Here is a 20,732-nt window from a genome sequence, read left to right on the forward strand (position 1 = left end):
TTGGTGAGACTGATGCTAGAATTCTGCCCCTACAGTTCTGGTATCCACAATTTAAAAAACAATGTAGAAAATTTGGAGAGGGTGCAGAAAAGAGCCCCAAAAAGTAATTCAAGGGCTGGAGAAAATGCCTCACAATGAGATACAATGAGAGCTCAATCTGTTATGCTTATCAAAAAAGATTGAGAGGTGACTTGATTACAGTGCACAAGTTCTTTCATGGGGAGGAAAGACTGGGTACTAATAGGGTCTTTAAACTAGAAGAGAAAGGCATAGCAAGAACCAATGGCTTGAAGCAGAAGCTAGACAAATTCAACTTGGAAATAAGGCACAAATCTCTAGCAGTGACTGTGGTTAACCACTGGAACCATGGGTGGATTCTCCATCTCTACTGTTTTCAAGTCAAGACTGGATGCCAAAGTGGAAGATAGACTTTAGTCAAACAAGTTATTAGGCTCAATACAGGGGTAACTGGGTGAAATTTAGAGGCCTGTGATATACGGTAGGTCAGACTAGATGCTCGAAGTGTCCCTTTTTGCCTCTAACTCTGAGTCAGCCAACTCCCAAATTGTACAGGCCCTGTGCACATGACAGTTTTCAACTGACTTTGTAGCCATTTATCTATGTCCTTATACCGATCCCATAGCCGTGGAACCTAAGATATCCTCTTTCCTTTCCTCTTCAAGCTTTGCCCATCACCTCACGTATCTCCCTTGACCAAGACTTTATCCCACATTAGCTTTTCCAAAGCTACCAGGGTATTAGTAAATTGTTGACATGCAGCAGATCCATACTAGAAAACACAAAAGTGAGAGACTGAGGGCCTGCAGGAAAACACACAAAAAATAATAAGATACAAGACCATTCACACAGGTATGGCCCTAATGTCAATAGTTACCCTAACCCTCCGACAACTATGAAGTGCAGCCAGATCGATCAGGAAAGGCAAAAAGGGGACAGGAGAGGGAAGTTTCTCCATGTGACAACCGGGACTGGTAGAAAGCATCAGAGTGGATTTCCTGAATAGCCAACATGCAAACTATTACAACACCACAGCTCAAAATAACTCAAGCACATCTGTTTATTGTTCAGAGGAGGAGCAATAATCACATAGGCTAGCAACAATCTGGAAGAGTTTTTTTAAATGGGGGGAGGGAAATCTACACTTCTGCATGACGGCCATCACCTGAGCCTCCAGCATCAGTGTACTATACATGCATTTGGGTTGGGCATTGGATGATTGTTTTGGAGTCATTGTGGGGCTGACATGGCCTGTGCTCCAGACCTTATATAATCATCCCAGCAAAGTCCAGGGACCATAAATGAGATACAAAAGGGTCAGCAGAGGATGGCCCTCGCACACGAATAACATAGGGTGAGGCAAGTAGCTCTGCACTGCCCTCCCTTGTAAGTCACAAAAGTAGGGACATACCAGGGAGTAGCTGCTTGGCACTATGGAAATTCTGGACTATAGTCCAGTCCCCAGGCAGATGAAGTTCCATCAGCCCCTGGGACTGCTCTAATTATTCCAGCTGTTTTGGTCCCCACAGCAGCACAGAATCTAGATGACACAAAGGTGACAAAGCCACTCTTGCCCGCTGCATTTTCTAGGCTGCGCCTCTCAGGAGAAGAGGCACAGAATATGTCCCTATGGCTGATGTCAACACCCATAAATGAAACTGGACAGCTTTTCCACCATAATTTTACATTATTCCTTGATGCTACTGGTCATCAAAAATGTTTGGGTCAAGCAGGCCTCTAGCTCCTGGTAAGTGAAAGCCACTGTGCTGTGACAGTCATGGTCTGCTTTCTGAACAGGTCAAGTTATTGCAGTGTGCAAGTTGTACAGAATTTCTGCTGATGTTTGCAGGATCGTCAGATCTTCCAGGCGCAGTACTTCTACCAAAGCCAGCTGGTTTTCAAGGTTCACCTTGTCCTTTTTCATTTGGGAAATCTGAAGTGTATAAAAACCAAGAGGATATTTAAACTCAGTAATAAAAATAGATGTAGCCCACAAACAGACATTTGCGACAAGTTAATTTGTGCCAGAGGTAAGTGGCATCAAAATGTGTACTAGTTACATTTTACGACTTATCAAGAAAACAGAATTAGTGGCAAAATGAAAAAGCGTTTATTCAAAATCCACAACACAGATAGAAAATATAGACTAAAGTCAACATTAAGAAAATGTCAGGCTCCTCGTTGAGGAGCCCAGTGTTCACAGGAACATAGGAATTGCCAGACTGGATGAGACCCAAAGTCCATCTAGTCCAGTATCCTGTCCGCACCAGTGGCCAGCACCAGAAGGTTCAGAAGAACCCTACAGACAGTAAGCAGATGTTCAGCAATCTGCCCCCTACAGTAGGTCAGAGATTGTGAGCCTAGTTATATTATAGTCACTAATACTACTCAGCTACTCAAATTTCCACCACAACTTCAATAACCACCCCCCATCCATCAAACGCTCTCTAAAACACAGCCACAGCAGCATCAACTTTCTGGACACCACAATCAGCTTCAATAATGGACTCAACTGGTTACTTCATGAATTAGCTCCCATGCTTGAGTTAAGACAAAGTCAAGAACAGCCTCTAGAACTGGCTGTTATAAGAAGCAAACACTTAATGGATCAAAGTTTTGACACAAGTGTGACGGGTTGGATCACAGAAACCCCCTTGGGAGCTGCCACCCAATGTACCAAGACTACCCCTGCTTCTGTTTTCCCTGCCAGCTCAGGACTCCAGCACTCTGTCTTGCTGAGCCAGACACTCCAGTCTGCTGCAACACCGACCCAGGGTCTGAATCACTTGTCCCAAAGCTGCAAGTTTACCTGAAAACAGCTCACAGGAGTGTGCTTGTCTTTAGCACTCAGATGCCCAACTCCCAATGGGGTCTAAACCCAAATAAATCCGTTTTACCCTGCATAAAGTTTATGCAGGGCAAACTCATAAATTGTTTGCCCTCTATAACACTGATAGAGAGATATGCACAGTTGTTTGCTCCCGCAGGTATTAATACATACTCTGAGTAAATTACTAAATAAAAAGTGATTTTATTAAATACAGACAGTAGGATTTAAGTGGTTCCAAGTAGTAACAGACAGAACAAAGTAAGTCACCAAGCAAAATAAAATAAAATGCGCAAATCTATGTCTAATCAAACTAAATACAGATAATTTCCTCACCAGTTCCAGAGCACTCCCTTTTACAGGCTAATCTCCTTTTAGCCTGGGTCCAGCAATCACTCACACCCCCTGTAGTTACTGTCCTTTGTTTCAGTCTCCTTCAAGTATCCTGGGGGGGGGGGAGTGGAGAGGCTCCTTCTTTAGCCAGCTGAAGACAAAATGGAGGGGTCTCCCACGGGTTTAAATAGACTCTTGTGGGTGGAGACCCCCCCCCCTCCTCCCTCCTATGCAAAGTCCAGCTCCAAGATGGAGTTCTGGAGTCACCTGGGCAAGTCACATGCCCCTGCATGACTCAGTCTTTACAGGCCGACGCCATTGTCCACATGGTATCTTGCATGTCTCCAGGAAGACTTCTCATGTGGATTGGAGCATTCCAAGATGCATTGTTCCCCAAGTGTTTCCTGATCAGGTACTTAACCTGGCGAATTCCTTCCTAAAGAAGCTGACCAAATGCCTCACAAAGCTTACTTAGAAACCAAGCAAGCATACAGCCCATATTCTTAACCTCAAGTAGAAAATGATATATATGTACAAATAGGATGAATAGATATAGTAGACCATAACCTTTACGGAGATATGTTACATGGCACAGGCAGCACAAAACATATTTCAGTTATATCATACATACATTTATAAACACCCCCCCATAAAGCCTTATGGGGTACGCTGTCACAACAAGTACTCAACACTGTCCCATTGTGCCTTTTGAACAGTTAATATTTGAACTTATATAACTGAAATTTCCCACTGTCATCATTTCGTTACACTTGTCTGCCTCGGATTTCTCCCAACATTGTCTATTCAGTTTCCTTTTCCTGATCTCGAGGACAGTAGCATAGCCCTACTAATACATTTACATTCTTACCATTTGGAATTTGTATCCATATAGATTCAACTGTGTAGTCCTCTCCCCTCTTAATTTTTTCTAGCAAGATTCAATGGAATCCTTTATATACAGCGCTATTCCCCCACTTCTTCAGCCTAGTCTGTCTTTCCTGTATAGTTTGTAACAGGTATTACCATATCCCATTGGTTTTTAATCATTCCACCACATTTCTATAATACCTACTACATCAAGGTCCTCTTCCACTGCCAGGCTCTAGTTCACTGTTTTTGTTTTTAAAATTCTTGCATCCCCTCTGTACAGGTTCCCCCTTCCCAAAAATGTTCCCCAGAACCTAAGCTGAAACCCCTTTTCTATACACCATGTTCTCAACCACACACTGAAATTGGATGGACTTCAGGGAATGCTCCCCTCCCCCAGATCTGGACCTAAGCCTTCTACCTAGCAGTCTAAATTTAGCTTCCAGGACTTCTCTCCTATGGCTCCCTATGTCATCAGTACCAACATGTACCACCATCATAGGCTCCTCCCCGGCATTCACCAGAAGTCCATCTAGAGTCTTGTAATATCCACCACCTTTGCAACTGGCAGGCATGTCACCATGCTGTTCTCTCAGTAACCACATACCTAACTGTCTATTCCTGATGATCTAATCCCGTACTGCTGCCTGTAATTCCATCCCCTGAAGCAACCTCTTTGGTGCCTGAGGAATTGTTCATCTCCACTATCGCAGTGGGAAGGAAATCCCATCTAAGAAGGTGTGTCCTTCCATTTCACCTAGGTGCCCTTCCATTTCACCTAGGTGCCCTTCCATCAGAAGATTGGCTTCCTCAACTGGAAGATCGGGGAAGTTAGTTCTGAGGCGGGCTTGCTCTACAATGTCCCTATATGCCATGTCTATAAACAATTCTGTCTCTGCTCCTCCAGTTCAGGCCTAAAGAAGCTGTACCTAGGCTCTGAGGGCCATGAGCTGCTTGAACTGTGTGCATACATGTTTTCTTTGCTGAGGAAGTATTTTTATAACCATTTTCCATTATAATATTCTTAACAGAGGTGCGTTTTGTTCTCAGGGGAATAGTGGTAGCTAAAATAAGCTCACAGGTAGTCATTTTATTTTACTGTAGGCAATTATATATGGCACATAGGTCTATAGTAGCGTAGACACTGAGTAGGTATTTTGATCGGTTGTATTTTTAAATGACGTTTATATTAACAAGAGCTCAAAAGCAGCTTTGTGAATAGGACATTGGTAGTGCAAGACACTCTTACATTCGCCCAGTCTAGCCACAGGGTGACAGTTCGGTCATTTCTTTCTGTGTGTTGTGAGGCCCTAAGCAACACTGAGGAAGTGCGTGCATGCGATATATGAATAAGTCTGGGCACTGACAATGTTATCAGTCAAAGGGCAATGGGCTACCAGTCATATCCAGGGAAGTGGCTGGGCCTTAACTGCCTGAGAACCTCTGTGACACACTGACTGTTAACCCAGATAAGGTTTTGGGGGGAAGTACGTGGACTTGTAGTTTAAGATAGATGTGGTGATAACACTGCTCGCAGGAAGGAAGGAAGGCCCCAAAAGCGAACCAAAGATTAAGCCTGACCACCCTCAACAAGCACCGGACAACGCAGTAGTTGGGGTCACCAGTGTGGTTAGATGTTCGGCTGCGTATGTGTGTGTTTTCTGTGTGCTGCCCCAGCTCTGTGCAGACAGCTGGCACAGCAGACCTCGAACGAACCGCCCAATGACCACGAGACCCGTTAAGGTATGAAGGCATCAGGCCAGATTTATTGTCGACAAAACACAGTACTAGTATCCCGCAGACTCTACCAGACCACTAATGCATGTATGCCCGTAACAATGGGCAGCTCAGTGAACGGAGGAACATTCCATTCCTCCCTAGGCCAGACAAAGATATTCCCTCTGAGATACAGCTTTATACCCTGATACAAACAAGTTAGTACTGCCCCATAGTTAGTTACTGCCCCTTGATGTGGCTAGTTATCACCCATCACCTTGTACATGTTGGTTCAATCAATACATCTCTATTACATACTGTCATACTGACCTTATCTTTTAGAAGGGGTCAGTGTGTTGCTGTTATTCTTGGGGAATGTTTTTGTACCATCCTTGATATCGGAATATTCTGGTACCACTTGATATCGGGATGTGTTTGCATGAGTACTCTGTGCTTAGCACTTTTGAAATATGTATTTTTGCATTAGCCCTGTTCTTGCCAGATACTGTAAGCAGGCCCCGTCCCACACCAGGCCTCTAATACAAGGGCTTATGTCTCAAGCTCTCTTCCTACTACAAGAGATATGGAACCTGTGATCTCCCATTTGCTCGAAAAAATCTCTGGGAGGTACTATGAGGCATTGCCAACCTTAAAAAACCAAGTGTGCTGCTTCATGGGTCACCACAAAGACACCCAGATGGCTAATACCCTACTTTCCCTGGGCCAGTCTCCAGGAAAGAGGAGAGAGATTCTCATAGACCAGCCAGCTGACCAGAGGATGACACATGCTATCTTAAGATATCTGAGCCAAAAGACATCATCTGGTTCCCCAAACTGCAGTTCCTGACTGACTCTGAAGCTTCACGGAGTAAGCAAGCCGAAGAGTAGATCCTTTAAGTATTTTTCTCTTTTGAATTCTTTTCTAAGATAACTGCGGGGATGCCTGCAACTAAGAGACTTTTCCTAACCATTTGTTGGGGGGCGAAGGGGGAGAATTAGTAGTAGAAGTAGAATCACATGCTGATAAATCCATATAAGAAAACCATAACTGGACTCAGACTAACCTAAATTCTAAGCAAATCCTACCGCAGATCAAAAGGGGTCATCCTGGGTCTGTAGAGGTGTTAGCATAAACCACTCTGCTGGAGAGAGGAATCTTGAACTGCTGATTCCACTGTACTGAATGTAGAGAGAGGAGAGTGGGAGTCACGTCCACGCAATAGTGGCACAGCACCGCAGCTGTACTACTGTAGCACCATACTGTAGACACTTCCTGCGGCAACAGGAGAGTTTTTTCTGAGAAGTAGTTAACCGACCTCTCCAAGAGGTGGTAGCTAGCTCAACAGCATTCTTCCGCTGACCTAGCCGCATGTACACCAGAGATTAGGTTGACCTAATTACGCTGCTCAAGATGCAAACATTTTTCACAGCCCTGAGTGACATCAATCGAATTTTTAAGTGTAGACCAGTCCTGAATAAGCCATTAAATGATTGGCTCTCCAAGGATGTATTAATACCTGTAGGGCTAAGGCGGGGCTAGGATGTGTGTGTGTGTGTGTGTGTGTGGATTCGTTCTGTTATATTGGTTTAACTATTTGACTACAGATCATGTTCCTACAATGATTTGATCAGTTGAACATAAGAACGGCCATATTAGGTGAGACCAATGGTCCTGCTAGCCCAGCATCCTGTCTTTTGACAATACCAGGTGCTTCAAAGGGAATGAACAGAACAGGGCAATCATCGTGTGATGCGTCCCATTGTTCAATCCCAGCTTCTGCCAGCCAGAGCCATGGGGTTGCATCCCTGACCATCTTGACTAATAGCCATTGATGGACCTATCCTCCATGGAATTTGTCTAGTTCTTTTTTTAACCAGTTATAATTTTGGCCTTCACAACATCCCCTGACAAAGAGGTCCACAGGTTGCCTGTGCGTTGTGTGAAGAAGTACTTCCTTATGTTTGTTTTAAATCTGCTGCTTTTAATTTCATTGTGTGTCCCTGGTTCTTGTGTTATGTGAAGGATTAAATAACACTTCCTTATTTACTTTCTCCACACTATTCATAATCATATCCCCCCTTAGTCATCTCTTTTCCAAGCTGAACAGTCAGTCCCAGTCTTTTTTTTTTTTTTTTGACTGATTCTCAATCTATTTTCTTGTCAGGTTATTGATGTCAATTTACGCTATTGTTATTCCCTTGATTAATTCATCTGATCTCCAGTGTAACCTCAATTTTATTATCACATTGTTTTAGGGAAATGCAGTAAGTTAGCTAGCTTTGTATTTGCTTATTTATTTTCTCACTTAATTCATAAAAAGTACACCTAATTGGTTTTCCCTCATCACATCAGATGGCCATGAGGTACACAACACCAGATAAAGGGATATGATGGCCACTACGCTGCTCCTGAGTTAAAGCCTATTGCCACTGCAATAAGATTACTGCATGCATTTTTAAAGAAAATCATTGTAACCGTTGGGCCATTTTCTGATCTTAGTTATACTGGTGTAAATCCAGAATCACTTTAGTGCAGTCAATAGCAAGGGGCTTTTTTCATTTGCCACCTTTTTATGCTTTACCAAGAGTTCCTAATCCAAAACCCACTTGAATTAAATGGAAATAATCCCACTGATTTAAGGTCCATGTGCGTAATATATACCGAGATATTCCAAAAAAAGTGACAGTCCCCTCCAACTCCCCCAAAGCAGGATAAACCCTAAACTAAGGTACGCTTACTGCACCAGGAACGGATCCCAGTTATAGTGGTGTAAATCTAGAGTATATTATGCCTGAAGCACACTTTGAATAGAAAAATAAAAGGCACCCTGCCCACAAAAATAAGCACTTAGCTAACGCCAGAAATAAGCTGATAATTGTAGGTCAAACCATTGCCTGTGAAACACACAGAGCCAGATGCTACCCTCATTTACATCACTGAAGTCAATGTTGTTACTACCAATTTATGCTAAGTTGTCTACGCAGTACTGTAGTCTGCACTAGAGGGGTGCAAACTGATCTGTGTTGGTGCACACTAAAAGTTCCCTAGCATGCGTTAACTTAGTCCTGTTTCAAACAGCAGTACATTAACATACACAGGAACTTTTAGTGCACACCAGCAGAGTCCACCTGGGCCTGTCAGTGCGCAACATGCTAGTGGGGACTAAAATTTACAGCCCTCTATTGCAGACTACAGCACCACGTAGACAAGCCCATTGGGGGCGTCTGCCCCGTTGTATTCTTCTAGCCAAGTTACCTGATGAAGGACGTGCTGTGTCTCCTCTATTAAAGAAAAGCATATTTTTGCCGCTATGTTCAAACTCCTTTCTTCATTTCTGGCTGAAATTATATCACCAAGCAGCACTTTCTTCCAGTAGGTACTAAAGCAAAAAAATACGTTTGACAAGCGATTATTTGTTGCATTCCCCAGCCAGAAGTTAAACTGAAGTTATACCCCCAAATAAATAAAATAAATAAAACCCTGATAGATAACTAAGTCAAAGTTAACACACACACACACACACACACACAGAAAAAAATAAAAAATAAAAAATAGACCCACAGCACTCAGATACCACAGTGATGTGCATGTTTAAGCCGCTGAGTAGCACAGAACACACACTGCATGGTATGGAAGACTGATGGGTCTCAGTATCTTTCAGTTACTTTAACATGTTCTGTCCAGGACTAAACCCTCACAGCATAGATGAGTGTAAATATTTTTCCTTTTAATTTTAAAACGTATTTGATAACTGACAACGCTCATGTACCCATCTGCAAACAATGCCAAGCTTTTGAAGGCCAAATTCACTGCTGAAATAAGCACAATCAATTTTGTGACATCAGTGCTGAACCTTTGTACTTCAGCATAAACTTGGCCCTGAAATTTCAACAGTAGTCCCTGAAATGTACTTTTCAGAGAAATCAAACTGATGTCTGAGTTCATGGGACCCATCAAAGTGACAAATGTAAGAAACAGAAACCGAACATTAAAGCAATATCCAGTTCTTGGAGTAGGAAGGGAACAACAACAGAATGCTTGGTGTTTAACTGAATCGAGTTGTCATATATGCAACAAGCAGACAACGACTTTTAAATTATATATTGTTCCAAATCCTTCTTGCCTTACACATGTGAGTAGTCTTACTGAAGTTCAAGATAATCACACAAGTATGTCCAATGTTACCATCTCTACACCTCAGTTAGTGTGAGAAGACACAGATTAGAGGGATAGGAGAGGCATTATTTTCTAAATAAATGACCACATTTCTGTAAGTGTATTTGAAACTTACAATTCATCTGCTCCAAGACATAACAACTTGAGAGCTGTGAGGAGTCTCCATGATGGCCCATCCCTTCCAAACGTCAAATTTCTAAAAGTGTCAAAAATTACCAAAAGGTAGAAAGCATGAGCTCATTACACAGTTTGTCATCTTCACACTAACAGTAACTGTGGCAACAAAACGGCTGCCTAGGGGCAGCCTCCTCCCACCCTAGGACACAGTTAAGGAGAAGCAAATCCATAGTCCATGTGGGAACTACACTGTAGCATCTAGGGGGAAAGGATTCTCCCCAGCTTCCTTTGCTCTGCTGCTTCCCACAGCCTTAGGACAGGGTGGTTCAGATTGTCTTGTGCTGACCCATAACCCTGATCCTTAGCTTTCATATTGTCTTTTATCCACTTAAATTCTCTTCCACTATCAAGGAGCTAAACAGAATACCTATATTTTTATAAAGCAATTTTTTTGCAAGTTTAAAAAAAAAAATAAAAGCATCTGAACTTTTATTTCAGTTTTGTTGTAACTATTTTCTCAAATGGAAACCAGGGTTTTAAAGAGTTACCTACTCTAACAAGTTATGATCCTTTAGAATGGAAAGTTTCATATTTCTCTGCTTGTCTGCTGAAAAGAGATGTTTAAGAAGGATATCTGCAAAACACATATTTAAAGATCCTTAAGCAAACAGTTAACACTGAAAACAAGCTAACTTGAACTGTATTTTCTTATATTTTAACTATAATTAATCTTCCAACTGAACAGTACGCAAAGACCAGCTCAGATAATGTCAAAACTTTAATGACCTTTACCTTGAGTTGAAGAACCCTCTGAAGAGCACTCAGCAACTTGCAGGACTGAACCCAGAGAGTGAGTTCATTCTGGCATTTCCTAACTTTTGAGTACTTGACCTGGCAACCTTAATAATGTTCTTTTAACACAATTTTTGACATACAGTCAGTTCTAAAGCACCAAGAGCCAGATGCTCAGCTGGTAAATCAACATAACTCCACTGAAGTAAATGGAGCTGATTTATACAAGCTGCAAATCTGACTTTAAACAGCCTCAATGCTTTATAATAAAAATGTAACTTGTCTACTGCATACTCAATTCCAAACAGCTGTCTCTCTCTTCACATGCCTATATAAGCAACCAAGTCCCACTGACAAAAAAACAAACAAAAAAAATCCATTTCCCAAGCTATTTTTTGGCTCTCCAATCAGCTTGTTGGCCAACTCATAACCAAGTCTTCACCACTTAATTTTCTATAACAATGACTGGGCTGCCTAATAGCATGGGTTTCTATTATTGTGGTCTTAGTTCAGCAATGCACTTAAGCACATGCTTAACACTAAGTTTAGCAGAATTGGGGCCTCTAAGACATGTGAGCATCCCCTCTATGAAAAGGCTCCATCAATATTTAGTGTGATACAGATGCACGCACACACACTTGAGAGAGGGCAGTTTGCAAAAATCTCCCAGCATTTCCAGTTCCATCCTTAAATTATTCTCTAAAGCCACAATCCTGCAAACACTTAAGCATGTGCCTAAATTTTACTCGCATAAGCAGTCCCATTGAAGCTAGTGTTGCTACTCCTGTGCTTAAAGTTAACCAAACACATAAGAGTTTTCAGAGTAAAGCTAACTAAGTTTCATAGCGTAACAAATGAAACCTGAGCAAATCCAAAAAAATGAAGGCCACTTAACACACACACACACACACACACACACACACACACACTTTTAGTTAAAAATCCCTATTAGGTGTAGTTCAAAAAGGCAAAAATGGAACCAACTCAACCCTATATTTCACTTTAATGCTGCTAACAAACCCTAAATTGATCATATATGGCGACAGCTTAGTGCAGAGTGAAACTATGTAAGCTTCCTCACTGCCCCTCAATTACCATATTTACCCAGATGAAGAGATAAAGCTGCCTGGCTCCCTAGTATTTCACATTTTAATGTGAAGATCAAGCTACCAACCTGCTGAGACATAAACCCCACTCTGTGGGTTGTTGATGGCAACGAATCCATATTCTAGCAGAAGTCGCTGGTTATCATGAGGGCCGTAACAGATAAACAGTTCTTCATGTCTTCTGCAATGTGACTCTGTCCTGATTTCATAACATCTCGTCTGCTCATTAAATGCAGCTTTTACCTTTGAGAAATTTTAAAAAGACATTTCCTCTATGGCAGTGAGGGGAAAAAACCCATCAGACCTAGAATGATAAAGACCAGTAATATTTCTTTACTGTGGCAAAAGGGTATAAACATCTAGGACTCAATGATGAAATATGTAAAGTGATTTTGAAGAGGGGTTATTTTTGTTGCACTTAGGACCTTATCTGAAGAAAGAGGAAAAATTCTCTAAAATACTAAAACAGAACAAACAAAAAATCCTTGGGTTCAAGGCTGTGCTGCCTCTAGGAGGCAGAGCACAGAAGGGGAAGCAGGAACAAAGCTAGCTTTAAGCCACCTTTGTGCTACCCTGACTCTGTGCGGTCACGTGAGTCAGTGTGGTCCCTGGCATAAATCAGAGCAACTTCATAGGCAGCCCTGATGAGGTTGCCATAGGCTGCTTGAAGCCTAGTACCAGGCACTCTAGAAACCACATGCCCCCTGCACTGTGCCTTGTGAGGGGGTAATACAGAGCTGCTTACAGGGGCCCTCTGCTGGGGACAATTCTCCCCAAGCCATTTCTGGACACATGGGCCAAAAGCATAAGCATGGGACTCATTGGCTGGCACACCCCCGAGTGGCTGGGGCATGGTGTAAAGGCTTTCCTCCTTTAGCGCCCCCTGCTGACAGCCATTCTACCCCTACTGTGTCTGCTTCTTCATGCCATTCAGCCCCCCTCCTTCCAGCTCATGTAGAGTCCCACCCCTCCCAGGGTAAACCAGCTTGTGGTCCTTCGACTTCATGTTGGACAGTTGGTCTGAGTCCAGACTCACCAGTCCTCATCTCTAGTATCAGGAGAGTTCAGCAGTTCTTACTCTTTGGGGAGGGGGGGGCACCCCCTCTTCCTTGGTGGGCTGGTAGAACTCAGGCCCTCCCACTCCACTCGGTCCAGACCAAGGACCCTCATTACACAGTAAAGGCCCTGGATGTCTCCTGGGCCACTTCTTACCTTATCCTGTCTTGGCCCTTTATCTCAGCCTCTTCCCAGGCTCCCAGCGTATCAGCTCCACTCTAAGCCGCTTCCCAAAGGGTCACTGCAGGGCTTCTTAGCACTTTCTGCTACCCAGCTGGGTCTGCTGCAGAGGGGTTTTCCTCCACTCCCCTGGCAGGGCAGTCCCTGACTCAGCAGGAGTCTTCCTGCTCCTTGAAGGACCCTCCACCACAGGGGAGAAACCTGGGTGGACTCACCTCCTGCCACTTTCTTTCCCAACTGCCTGAGTGTCCCCATTGCAGAGGTGTCTTCCTTCAGGGAGGCTTTGTCTGCCAGCAACCCTATTCAGCTCCCTGACTCCAGCCAGGCTTCTCTCACTGAGTGAGAGCCAGAAATCTGCTCTCCTTCCAGCCCTTTTAACTTCTCCTTCAGGTCTGACACATACTGCAGGTGTAGTGGGGTGAGGCTGATTGTGCCCACAGGCTTTCATTAATCCCTTCAGGCTGAGTGTGGGGTTGCTACACCTCATCATACCAGGGTACTTGGGGTGGGCAGAGGCGCGGAATCCTTTCCCCATCCTTATTTTGCCACTGGATTCATAAAATCAATTCTATTTGTTAATTCATGCTGGGTTACATGATAAATTTTAGTGGCATATCTACTGAGCCTATAGCTGTCCTACAAACAATACACTATACACACACCAATCATGACCCTTCAGTGGGATGCTGTGTTCCTAATTCATCAGAGACAAGAATGTGGATTCTGCACAAAGTCTGTGCATTGTACATCATAAAAACTATGGTTATATTTTTCCAGCTTCTTACCTGAACATTTGGACTGTGGTTTAGCAGATCTAAATAAGGCGCTAGTGCATAAACATCTGGTTCTCTAGAGAAACATTCCCTCTGTGAATGCTTCATGTACACTGTTCTAGTATTAATGGTGCACCAAGCCCACTGCAGGGCATCGTAGTTAAAAACAGTTTCTACATTCTCAGTAAACCAAGACTGCAGAGAAGAGAAAAAAGACTTGGAAGAGGTATACAGTTCCTGGACCACTGTTCTTTGCTCCTGAGCCTTCCTTCTTAAGGGCTCAGGAAGAAGTCTCACTACTTCTTGATCCAAACAAACAGGGCACGTATAGGTCTTTGGTAAAATATCAAGATAAGGCTTCCACACAGATTGCTCACCAGCATATTTCTCTGCTATTAAAAATGTGCACAGTGCTATCAAAGGAGATATGGGAGGCTTCCACCTATTAAAAACATAACAGATACACAGAAGTGAGATGGATAAAATACAACCACACATATCCTTTTAATACTTGGAGATTATAAACAAATATTTTAAACTTCTTTGTAGTTCACCTGCAAATGTTTTTTCATTATTTCGAAGTGTTTTTAAATTTATTTTACTGACAAGCTGTTAAAAACGAGCTGGTAAAACACTGGATTTTGTTTAAACAAAAATATAAAATAGTTTTCTATACTCTACATCACCTTTTGTTATGAATTTGCTGAAAGGGTGCCTTCATATAGCACTTTGTGGTCTCATATTTGAATTCCTTTCTTTTAGGGCATGCACATTTAGTAATGTCAAACAAATCATTTACAATTCCATTTAAATAAGGGCCCCATCCTGCAAAACCTTATTCATTTGAGCAATCCACATGCATGCAAGTAGTCCTGTTGAGACCAATGGGAATACGTTGTGACGCTTCTCGACTCACCCAGAGCTATGAGTCACCTTGTTACCACCTGCTGCCAGCACGAAGGAGTCTTCCCTGTGCTTAACTGGGTGTCAGCTTTCTAACACAAACAGCCAGTCATTATATCTATATTATAATGGGCTATATTAGCCCTTCCTTTGCCCTGCAGTTTCACAATAGATGCACCCCAGGCCTTGTGTCCCTTCAAAGTGGTATCCAGCCCCTGATCACTGAACACTCACAGAAATACCAGATCCTCTGTTCCCTGAGAAACAGCATACCAGTGTACTAAACAGTAATAAGTCACCAGGACCAGACAGTATTTCACCCAAGAGTTCTGAAGGAACTCAAATGTGAAATTGCAGAACTACTAATTGTAGTCTGTAACCTATCATTTAAATCAGCTTCTGTACCAAAATGACTGGAGTATAGCTAATATGATGCCAATTTTTTTAAAGGGCTCCAGACGTTACCCCAGCAATTACTGTAGCCTATAGGACTAACCTGCTTGCTTGTGTGTATATATTTTTATAGTTTAAGTATTTGGTTTATTGTAATAGGTTTATAAATTTATATTAAAGTAAGTTTGGCTGTAATGCAAGAACCTACAGGCCATATTCTGTATGTTAAGCTAAGGCAAAGTTAGCATATTTATATTAAAATCTTTTACTTAGAAAGCAAAGTTATCTATTTAGGTAACAAAATATAGGTTAAGTACCCACGCCTATGTTTATTTAAACTAATAAACAATGAAGAATGGCATAGGGTTTCTTTTTAATGTTTTACCCACAGACTTAACAAGTACACCACAAGAGACTAATGTGCGTACATACCTGTTATGAATATGCTCATACATATTAGCCTATGGGGTGAGTGTACCCTAACACTTCTGTGGGTAAGGAATAAAATTTGGGCATAAGAGGAAGGATTTCCGGCATTTGCCCTATAAAAGAGGTAACCCACCTCAAAAGAGTATCTCCAGTTCTCACTTTACTCCATCTTCATTTTTACTTTACTTTATTTTTACTTAACTTTCTTTACTTTATTTATTTTATTTATTTACGATGACTGCTACTATTAGTAGGCTGTACTTGTTCTTCTTAAGCTTTAAGTTTCAAGGGAACTAGGCTAAGTTTGGTTTCCCTAAGTTTTATTCTTAGTTTGTTTATTAGGTTTTAATTTAAATATGCTAACTTTGCCTTAGCTTAACATACAGAATATGGCCTGTAGGTTTTTTGCATTACAGCCAAACTTACTTTAATATAAATTTATAAACCTATTACAATAAACCAAATACTTAAGCACCGCACAGGCACTCAGGGCTCCGGCGGGGAGAGATACCTCTCCCCAGACCGAGACCCAACCCAGCCCAGGCCTGCCACGGCCGTGGGAGAGGCGCCCCTCCCCTGACCCCAGCAGGGAGAGCCACCCCTCCCTCCCCGCAATAGCACCTGGGCTGAGGGGGAGAGCTGGGAGGAGTCCTCTCTCCCCACTGTAGCCCCAGGGCAGCCTGCACCCGAAACCCCTCATCCCCCGCCACCTCCCCGAGCCCCTCATTCCCAGTCCCACCCCAGAGCCTGCCCCCGCAGCCGGAGCCCTCATCCCCCTGCACTCCAACCTTCTGCCCCAGCCCTGAACTCACTCCCACACTCCAAACCCCTCAGCCCCACACCCGCCACATGAACTTTGTTATGTGCATCAATATGGAGGTGATGTGTCACACACCACCTCCATATTGGTGCACATAACAAAATTCATTCCGCACATGGGTTGGAAAAAATGAGAGGGAACACTGCCCCAAAGTTCACTGTCCTTACTTGCAAACAGAACTCTCCTCTGCTCATACACTTCTTCCTATAAATCTCCTGTCTTTGAAGATTCCACAATCCTTCATTAGCACTCAGCTCAGACTGTAAATGGATGCCCATTTTGAACCAAACATTTCTTGCCAGAAAGAAAACCTGCTTTTCACCTTTCTGGTAATCAGTCCCTTAGTCACAGATCTTAAGGACTGAATTTTCAGTGTATATATAACTCTTATACAACATCTATACATACATTTTGCAATGATTATGACGACCGGTGTGACACAAGCTTCCAGTAGAGATCTTACATGACATTATTTGGTGAACCCAGAGGATCCCTGTACCGGTTGCCATTTGGCATCAAGAGTTTCTTGGGTCACATACATGTGTAAATTAGGCTTTACAGGTTGAGGCCCTAACACAAATTCAAATGAATAATCTAACAGTGTGTGAGCACCCTATCAACACCAACAGAGGAATTTCTTAAGAGATTATCTTTCCCTCCTCCACACTTACTTTGCAATGTTTTCGCCAAGGTAGCTACTAAGGACAGTACCAGTGGTGAGCAAGCATTTCTCTGGCAACGAAATAATCACTTCCCCTGCCTTTGAGAAAAATCAAATAGATTAAATGTCAGATTGAAAATGACCCACGGATGCACAATTCGTAAGTGTAGAGAAATGTTCCAGAGCACACCAGAGCCAGTAGGTAAACGGATACAACCACAGCCTCAGCGCGGATCATTATAGTTGTAAAATTCTGGTGGTCCAGCAATGTAGGAAGTTTGTGCAGTATGTGGCAGGATGTCCTGACAGAGGATAAACAGTTTCTGGGTTGGCTGGCGACTGGCTGAGAAGTATCACCTTTCCCCTTGAACAGAATACAACACACTTGGAGCGAGACCCCTTTGACAGAGGAATTTTCCACTGGGCATTTACACCCAGATTATAGCTCCTTGTGCCCCTTTCGAACAGGACTACATTAATATAAACTAGGTACCTTTTAGTTCATGCCTGCAGTGTCCACACAGGACAGTTAAAGCATAACATTTTGGTGCCCTTTGCAATTCACACCCCATGTAGTCCACACTGCCGTGCAGAGTACACGGAGCCTTATGTTAGCATGGGGGATTCCAACTCCTGATTATAAACTATATCGTCTTAGATTCCCCTCTAGTCTTTTAGGCTCTCCCAGGAGCAATTTTGATTAGGACCCAGAATGTCTCCAGCTGCTCTTGCAGTACATGTAATAAAAGCCATATAACAAACAAACAAATAAATACTAACCTGAAAGGCTTTTGTGGTCATTAGGCCTCTTCCCGTATCTGAAATAGCAGGAACAAAAAGAATGATTACAATACAGTATACAATCTTAAGACTTCTCCATAAGACTACAACAAAACACTATGAATTAAAACTGGTCTGAAAAAGGAAACATGAAAATGAACATATTTCTTATATAACATAAAAACCGTTTTTAAAAGTCTCCCATGGACTAGCTGAAGCTTATGTATGGATCCTGGCCCAGATACTCAAAGGTATTTAGACACTTAACACCTGTTGATTTAAATAGAAGAGAGGCACCTAATTACCTTTGAAGATATGGGCTCTTATTTCTCTCTCTCTCCTCTTTTCTCTAGCTTCAGTCTCTTCTCTGCTGTCTCACACATTCTTATCACTGATGAAAGCCTTCATCTCTACAGCTCCTGCCATCTGAACAATCTTCCTGCATCCCTCAGCTTCACTCATTTTTTTCCAAATCTTGGCTTAAAAACCACTTTTTTTCTCCCCTTCTTGTGCTTCTCCCTCTTTGCTAGTTATTTTACACTCAGTGTTTTAGTTGTCACTCTGCAATATCTCTGCACAGTTGTTTCTCGATTTATACTATGTACTATCTGCTGCCTTCTAATTTAATTCTGTAAAGATTTTTGAAGATTATTATTAAAGACACACATACAGTAAACAATCCATTCAAATTTGAACTATTTATTATTGTTGCTATCTGCATTCCATCTCTACATGTTGATAGGTTTAGTTAGTCTGCCAGAATGAATGAGGAAATGGTTACAAGCTTAGGTCCTGAGCCTGTAAACACTTATGCAACAGTATTTTACAAATGTGACCAGCTTCTTTAAGGCCTATGACAGCAATCCTACAAGAAGTACTACATGAGTGTACCCCACTGCCCGTGCAGAGCCCCTTTGGCTTCAGTAGCGATTTGCAACAGCATAAGAACCCCCTCGTGAGGAACAGCTTGCAGTATGTGAGCCAGAGTCTACTTCTGTGAGTGAAATTATTCATGTGTGCATTTGTTTGAAGGATTTGGGTCCTTAATGTCTGTACACTGAATACTCATTCCTGAAGAAAACCAGCCAGATGGGGATAAAACCACAGTGAGAACCAGACAACCTAGGATCAATAAGCAATTAAAGTATTACCTGAAAACTGTGCTGGTCTTAAATTACGGTCATCAAACCCCCTCTCTTTCAGCCACTTCCTAAGTTGTATATATTCCAGTATGTGACTCTGGTTTACTAAATGAAGAGAAGAGTGATTAACCTACAGCATACAGTTTAATTAAAAACATGGTGCACTTGTACTGCAGTACAGTGGCTCTCAACCTTCCAGACTACTGTACCCCTTTCAGGAGTATGATTTGTCTAGCGTATCCCCAAGTTTCACCTCATTTAAAAACTACTTGCTTACAAAATCAGACATCAAAATACAAAATGGCACAGCACACTATTACTAAAAAATTACTTATGTTTTCATTTTTACCATATAATTCTAAAATAAATCAATTGGAATATAAATATTGTACTTACATTTCAGGGTATAGTATACAGGGCAGTATAAGCAAGTCATTGTCTGTATGAAATTTTAGTTTGTACAGACTTCACTAGTGCTTTTTACGTAGCCTGTTGTAAATAGGCAAATATCTAGATTAGTTGATGTACTCCCTGGAAGACCTTCGAGTACCCCTGGTTGAGAAGTACTGCTGTAGTAGATTTTTACCGTATACACAGAAGATGGTCTTTTATAACATGACACACCATAAGATAGTGAAAAAGGCATCAGTTCTGTTAGGTACTGAATACCCTTAATGTCACTGATTTCACTGGAAATTGAGGGTATTCAGCATGACCAAGAATCACTCAGCATGTTACAAGATAAAACTCAAAGAGTAATACAGTATCATCCTTCAACCAGAAAACAGAATTCACAAAGCTAAACATGGACAAAGGAAGACTGTAAGTTAGAGCATATTAAAACCAGAAAATAAAATGGTTGTTCGCATGTAACGGCTGATGTCCATGATTACTCTTGTCAAGACATGTAGAAGTTCGAACATGTACAGACTGTAGAAAGATCCCTTGCTAAGTAACTAAGTATTCTGTTGCTTCCCTGAATGCAAATGAAGAATAGATGAAAACATACAGTACCTCCATTTGAAGGCCAACTACTAAATTGTTTTCTTCTTCTCTTTCTACTGGTCCGACCTCTATTTTTCCACATGGTAAGAAAAACTTCACCTTAGGTATACAACCTGAATGAAAAATGGGGAAACAGCCAGGTTCTTTTTTGATATTTCTTTCAGTTCCTGCATATAGAAGATTACTCACTCCAAACTTTTACAAATATACACAAAAGAAATTAAAGTTCTTCATATTCAACATGCTTCAGATTTTCATCTCAGAAAACACAGGACACACAAGCACTTGAACGAGCAATGCGAGGAGAGGGAAGCAAAAAGCTTCCATCCCATGCTGCCGCCTTACCTAAGAACTGGGCATAATCCCCTTGGGGAACAGAGGCACTTCCATTTCTACATTTAAAAATAAGGCAGTTTCCATGCAGAAACATTATTAATTTACAGTTATGTTGATACAGTGAATAATATAACCCATATATAAAATTCACAGCAAGAACACTTAAAATAACTATTTTCAATTAAAAAGTATGAGAGAGATAAGGTGGGTGAGGTAGTATCCTTTTATTGGACCAACTTCTGTGGGTAAGACAAGCCTTCAAGCTACAACAGAAGATGGTTCAATAAAAAATATTACCTCA

At 42.0% G+C, this 20,732-nt stretch overlaps 1 protein-coding gene across 1 annotated transcript; it reads right to left on the minus strand.

The window, feature by feature from the left end:
• Positions 1–1,816: 1,816 nt before the first annotated feature.
• Positions 1,817–20,177, minus strand: SETD4 (SET domain containing 4). Its single transcript, XM_065423363.1, has 10 exons — positions 20,105–20,177; positions 19,100–19,195; positions 17,949–17,986; positions 17,179–17,267; positions 13,975–14,404; positions 12,022–12,196; positions 10,608–10,689; positions 10,054–10,134; positions 9,018–9,141; positions 1,817–1,951 (listed from the first exon to the last, which is right to left on the minus strand). Exons 1-10 carry the CDS (start codon positions 20,175–20,177, stop codon positions 1,817–1,819), a joined length of 1,323 nt encoding a protein of 440 aa, XP_065279435.1.
• Positions 20,178–20,732: the final 555 nt, after the last annotated feature.

Source organism: Emys orbicularis, chromosome 1 (assembly GCF_028017835.1).
Source record: "Emys orbicularis isolate rEmyOrb1 chromosome 1, rEmyOrb1.hap1, whole genome shotgun sequence".
Lineage (NCBI taxonomy): Eukaryota > Metazoa > Chordata > Testudines > Emydidae > Emys > Emys orbicularis.